At 36.3% G+C, this 6,425-nt stretch overlaps 1 protein-coding gene across 1 annotated transcript in view; it reads right to left on the bottom strand.

Annotated features, from left to right (window-relative positions):
• LOC107594636 (protein O-linked-mannose beta-1,2-N-acetylglucosaminyltransferase 1-like) overlaps nucleotides 1–6,113 on the bottom strand; it is a 16,936-nt gene extending 10,823 nt beyond the window's left edge. Inside the window, exons 1-12 of the mRNA XM_016284755.1 lie at nucleotides 5,987–6,113; nucleotides 5,428–5,644; nucleotides 3,364–3,466; nucleotides 3,059–3,174; nucleotides 2,911–2,976; nucleotides 2,650–2,763; nucleotides 2,444–2,561; nucleotides 1,959–2,057; nucleotides 1,735–1,862; nucleotides 1,040–1,110; nucleotides 615–690; nucleotides 415–497 (exon numbers count right to left, since the gene is read on the bottom strand). Coding sequence (XP_016140241.1) covers nucleotides 415–497; nucleotides 615–690; nucleotides 1,040–1,110; nucleotides 1,735–1,862; nucleotides 1,959–2,057; nucleotides 2,444–2,561; nucleotides 2,650–2,763; nucleotides 2,911–2,976; nucleotides 3,059–3,174; nucleotides 3,364–3,466; nucleotides 5,428–5,547 — 1,094 coding nt within the window. The 5' untranslated portion in view covers nucleotides 5,548–5,644; nucleotides 5,987–6,113. The remainder of the gene's footprint in view (nucleotides 1–414; nucleotides 498–614; nucleotides 691–1,039; nucleotides 1,111–1,734; nucleotides 1,863–1,958; nucleotides 2,058–2,443; nucleotides 2,562–2,649; nucleotides 2,764–2,910; nucleotides 2,977–3,058; nucleotides 3,175–3,363; nucleotides 3,467–5,427; nucleotides 5,645–5,986) is intronic.
• Between the last annotated feature and the right edge of the window lie 312 nt (nucleotides 6,114–6,425).

Below are 6,425 nucleotides of genomic sequence, written 5' to 3' on the forward strand. Positions count from 1 at the left end.
TGTGTGTATACACTCACTATTAATTTTATATAATCTATCACTATATTTATGTAATAGTATATTATATCCATACCCGATAAAAAAATCTATGGAAATATCCAGGTCTTCCTCCAAGACAATGGCAAAATCTGCATCCTAAAACTTTTTTTTTTTCCCCCAAAGTCAAACACTTGCAAGCTGTTTCACAATGTAACTGTATATAAGGTGTGAGGCAGGTGATCATTTACTCACTGGATGCAGATTGAAGGTTGCAGTCAAGCTGGCTTTGTAGTGCTGAGACAAAATTAACATCAATATATTATTGCCATCTTATGGTCATTCACAAACAGGCTTTGAGCAGTGCAATCATACATCACTGGCCATTCCTTTCCATGTTAATTGTTCATTTTCAAACAAAAGTCACAAACATATCACCGTGACACTCTAGCATTCTTAATACTGGTAGGCGTATGCTGAACTCCTTTAAGACCGAAGAGATCCACCACATCCATGGGTTCCTATCCAGAAAGCTTTTGTTAAGTTTGTAATTATGTATAAATCCTCTCACAAAAGCGGAGAAGAAAAAATGCATTTAAGAGGAGAGAAAAAAAAAAGGGGAAAAAAGGAGACAATACCTCATAGTAGCCATCAATAAAAACAGTGATTATCTGTGGATTGACACCATGGGAGGAAAGAAGAGAGCGCAGCATCCTAGAGAAACAAACACGGCTTCAGTCAGGTATTCAAGGCATGCATTTTTTTAATATAAAGGATTTCTGATTTCTCCACTGAAGCCAAATCAAAACGTGGGAATTTTTTTTTTTTTTTAAAGTATGTGAAATACATGTGTCTTGATTGTCACTTCTGGTCAATTTAATGCATCCTTGATGATAAAAGTATTAATTTCCTAAAATCAATTCTTGGTTGGCTACAAAAATATATGAACAAACAAAAACAGAAAAACATATCAATACTTGCCACAGACTTAACTAATTCATTCAACTCCACATAATGTGGTTTGGTAGTATGGCAAAGCACAAGGAAATGTACGTTTACTAACCTATATAGATAGTTTGGTCTATTTCCAGCTATAACTGCTACTGGGACGTTGTAGACATTGTTGTTAGGCAGCTAGACAGGACATGGAAATGTTTAGTCAACCACACAGATTTAACACAAACACTGTGCTCTGCTGTCTAAATGCTTTTAAGAGTCAAGTTATCTCAGGATGAGGGGTATAACAAGCACTAACAACTGAAATTCTTACACTTCTGCATAAAAACAATGGTTAAAAGGGAAACTTGGAGAGAAAAAAAACATGTAGAGTCTGTCCTGGCATCATGCATATTGATTGTGATGTCCCTGATACCATAGATAAAAACATATCATGGTATCAAAAAATGTATCACAGTAAAATAACTTTTTAAATAGTTCACTGTGACAAAAACATGCTAATATTTTGCACAGGTTTGGTAGGTCAGACAGTGTAACGTAAAGTGTAAAAGTGAATGCCTTGACGCAAGAGATTATTACATCTGTTTTTAAAGCAAGTGTGATGCATTTTTAAGGACTCAAAAGAAAGTTCAAAAGAAAATACTTTATTTGAAATAGATTTTTCTTCTAGCAATGTAAAAGTCTTTACGGTCACTTTTATCAATTTAATGCTCGATAAAAGTGTTTAAAAAAGTATACAAAAATCTCACTGACTACTAATTTTTTAATTTTCTTATTTTAGTCACAGGATGCGTTTCTTACTGGGTCAGGATTAAACTCTATGGGTGCTGGATCCTTGCAACTACAAATGCTTCCATATCCTTCGACTTTACTGCAGAAGAGTTTCCTCTGGCGGTTCAGCTCTGTGTCTGCCCAATGGCACTCTGCCTCTGAAATGAGTCACAAAATCAACAGAGTTTCAACACGATCCATAACATAACTGCAACAAATGAACTCTACACTCATAATAATAGAGGCATAAATACCTTCAGAAGCTGTCAGCTGGACCTCAGTCCTCAGCAGCACAGGATCACCCCATGTGGACAGAGCAGGAGACTTGGAGTGCTTCTCCCCATAAATTTGTCCTGAGAAAATAAATAGTACATTTATATCACATCACAGTGGGAAAAAAAAGAGGCGTTTTCTGTTTTAATATACTATAAAATATAATGTATTACAGTATATTAGAATGTTTTCTAAAGGACCATGTGACACTGAGGACAAGTAATGCCTGCAGAAAATTCAGTTTCGCCATCACATAAAAAAAAAAAAAATTTGAAAATGTTAAGACATAAAACCGTTATCTAATATTTCACAATTTTATAGTTTTACTGTATTTCTGATCAAATAAATGCAGCCTTTGTAATAAGCACTTCGTTCAAAAACATTTAAAAAAAAAAAAATTTATTATTTCAAACTTTTGAACAGTAGTATAATACATGATTAAAAAGTTAAAAAGCATTGTCCTTACCCCCCTTCTTCACGACCAGAGTCCACATTTCTCTCCAGCCTAAGGTGACAGCTACCTGACTACCCAAACCTTTCAGAAGATTCTTCGCTGCATCCTTCAAGTGGAAAGTCCCCTCATCCTGAAGAGGCCAATAAGAAGTGCACTTACAGACAAAGAAAACACAAATCTGAATCCATGAGAGTGGATGGGAGAGGCATTTCTTTAACCTTAATAGTGAAGATGAGGATTCTGCCACGTGTGACCATGTTGAGGAAGAGGATCATGGCTTCATCCTCATGGGGAGAATAAGTATCGAACACTCTTTTGGCCATGACATGAACCTGAAAGAAGAGGATACAGCAAAATGTTATCATACAAACTTACAGAATAATCGAAATAATGTTCGAGTTATGGAGTGGACAACTTAAAAATATAGTAATGATAAAAGAAGATACAGTTTGTGATGAGACGTGAATGTGTGTTCTTACAGTTGCCTGATTTAGAACTATAACATGTATGCCTCGGCCCTGCTCCCTCATCTCATCTTCCAGAACCTGCAAAAATACATCAAATATTGTTATCTGGTAATGGTGTGGCTATTGTGTCCTATCATAAAAAAGGCTCAGAAGCACTCACAGTGGTACCGTCCACTGCTACATAAACCTTAGATCGACTAGAGTACACCTCGATATCCAAAACCTTCCTCCCACTGGCTGGTCTCTGTGGAGTTTCCATGTTAGGCAGGGCATCATCTGAGACAACGTTCAATGATAGCAAAAAAAGAATGTTATTAATTCAAAACTGACAGTGTGTAAAAGTTAAAACCTTTGAAAGCACAATGATATTAGTGTCTTTACAAATCCACTAAAGTAATAGTAATATTTTGAATGAGGTAAAGGCATTATAAAACAATGTCCACAAAGGTACTTAATTGACATTACCATACTCTTGAGCTGTATCCTCCCCACTGGCTATTCTCCTTGTATCAAGAATGAGTTTGATATTCACAATCACTGTGATCAGTAGAAACAGGACAGCACTGGCCTGCAAACATACATACACACACACACACACACACACACACACATTATCTAAATGGGGGCATTTCATAGAATTCTACTGCATTAAAATATAGCCAGCTATAAATTCTACAACCTAACCCTATCCTATCAGAAAGCTTTCTGTAAAGTTACAATTTATATTAGCAGCATTACAATTCTTGTGCAAGTTGAACTGAAGCTGCATGAACACAAGAATACATTCTGATGATCATGCTGTACAGCATAATTTTAGATGTTCCACTGAACATCTGGTGCTTCATCAGAATAACATCTGACTAGGCCTGTCATGAAAACAACTTTTTGTTGTGCGATATATTGCGCCAGAAATAATTGCGATAAGCGATATTATTGTCATTTTAAAGACCATTTTATGCCACTGCATATATAATCATAATGTAACAGCATAATAACGCAAGAAGGCCTACACACTTCCAAATGACAACAAACGTTTACATTTTTAAGAATATTTAGATCATGGAAATTAAGTATCAAAATATTAGATACCTTAAAAAGCTGAATAAATAGTAAATAAACATTTTCTAACAAAAAGTGCAAAGTAACAAGTAGAAAAAAAGATAAATGCACAAAAGAACTTGTATGCGGATTTTTCCATCTACAGATTTTTCTGTACCTCCCGGACCTTCTTTTCTCTGTAAATTAAGGGTGCACACTATTGCTGAAAAACACAAAAACTACTTAGCAGTCAGATGCCCGTATGCACAAAGGCACAGATCCCTAAACAAGGCCATATCTGCAGATGAAACTTTTTTTTGTAGAAGCATTTTTAAAATTTGAACTAGCACATCATGACCACACCATGTTATGTATGAGAAACTGCAAAAGACACAGGTGCAAGTGGAATGTACAATACATGGTGACATACATTTTTAAGTAAATATAATGGGCAATATATTGCGTCACCAAAAATTATTGCGGTCATGTACATATATTGCGCAATAATAAGTCGATATATATTGATTATTGCGACAGGCCTACATCTGACCTTTTGAGCAAAAATCACATGGTCAGTGTCACAAATTTGCTTTGATTAGTGACCTATGCAAGAAACCTTTCTTAATCGTTTTAACTCGCATTTCTTTTCTTTTCTTTTTTTTTTTTAAATCCTGACACTTGTTTTATTTCCAGATACTGAACCACAGATTTTCAGTATGGTCCGAATCACATTGGACCCCACTGTAACTTCATCTCAGGATCAAGTGCTGCCCAGCCTACCATAATACATGACCATGACTGCAACGTAAACTGATAACCAAACTTTCGTTACGGCACTTGTGAAAATCGGATGTATCGAAAATCCTGTATTCTTTGCCACAATCTACCATTATGACATTGTCAGTAATTACGATCTTGTGGCAAAGTCGTGGATCAACAGTTGTGCTGTTATCAGTTAGTGTGTTATCACTATCAGTTAGTTTATTTTATTTTTTTACTGATTATTAGATGGAATGACAAAGTAGTTTAAATTTATGCATGCCCTATTTTGCAAAAAAATAAAAAATAAAATAAAAATATAAAGGCTATTTTAACGATGAATACTAAATTAATTGTTTATTAAAAAAAAAAAAACAATGAAAAAAGTATTAATAAAAAGGCATAAATAAGTCTACTAAAAAAAAACACACAAATGCAAATACAAGTAAACTTTAATAGAGCTAGGAAAGAAATATAATAGGAAAGAAAACTAAAACCCCCATTGTAAGTGTTAAAGCAGGGGTGCCCAAACTCGGTCCTGCAGAATTTAGCTCCAACTTGCCTCAACACACCTGCCTTTACGTTTCTAGTATGCCTAGAAAGAGCTTGATTAGCTGGTTCAGGTGTGTTTAATTGGGGTTGGAGCTAAACTCTTCAGGACACCGGCCCTCCAGGACCGAGTTTGGACACCCCTGTGTTAAAGAATAATCTTATTACCTGACATGTGCTGACCTGGCAGATTCGTCGTACTGCTCTTTTGTTGGTGAGTCTGTATTTCCATGTGAGGTAGAGGCTGCGCTGCTGGCGGGGGATGAAGGGTTTGGCTCTTGGGTTGGGTGTCCAGGTGTCCATACCTGCAGTCCTGCCCGCTGCTCCTGATCACAACACCTGCCTGCATCCGACAACGCCTGCCTGCATCCGACAACGCCTGCGATCACGTTTTCTTCATCTACACAGCGCGGTGCAATCACAGCGGTAACAAAAGACGGACATAGCACTTTTAAAATCTTCTTTCAATGTTAAAACATGATGCAGGTGGCACAACTTTAACATAGGCTACTACAAATGCTTTATAAGCAATTACAAAAACAATGCTGACATTACAATGAGTAACATTTCGTGCATGTGAACGGGCTAATGATATTAATAACTCATTAGTAATAGTGACTACAGTAAACAGATGGTGATGGTAGCTATCTGAGCACAAATTCCTTCTAAAGGCAATTTCTTTTGACACATACATTTCTGTTGACTGTAAGGCTGCACAGAATAAATGCTAATGACTGTTTACCTCAGCAGCATTTTATGTTGTAAAGAAACGACGTCCCTCCTCGCCAGAAAATATAACTAGTTTATGTCGGGTCTAGCAACGTTTGGCCATCTGCAGGACTGCTTCTGCAGGTAATGAGCATTATTTCTTCTTCTTCTTCTTCTTCTGGTGTTTTATGGCGGTTTGGCAAACCAGCGAAAAAGGTGCATTACCGCCACCTACTGATCAGGAGTGTGGAGTGTGTATACATTTGGAAGAAAGAAATACAGAAGGGAAAATAAAAAAAAACTAGATTCTATCTATTGTTCCTATGTTTTTCAGGTATTTAAACACATTTTCTTGCACTCTTGATAGCCTCGTCCCATTTCCTAACAATACTTTTAAAGAAATATTATCAACTCCCAGCCATCCTAATTCTTGAATTAATTGAAATCTCTCCCTTTCATATGCAGAACATTCA

The sequence above is a fragment of the Sinocyclocheilus grahami genome, unplaced genomic scaffold, assembly GCF_001515645.1.
Source record: "Sinocyclocheilus grahami isolate Dianchi unplaced genomic scaffold, SAMN03320097.WGS_v1.1 scaffold187.1, whole genome shotgun sequence".
Taxonomy (NCBI): Eukaryota; Metazoa; Chordata; class Actinopteri; order Cypriniformes; family Cyprinidae; genus Sinocyclocheilus; species Sinocyclocheilus grahami.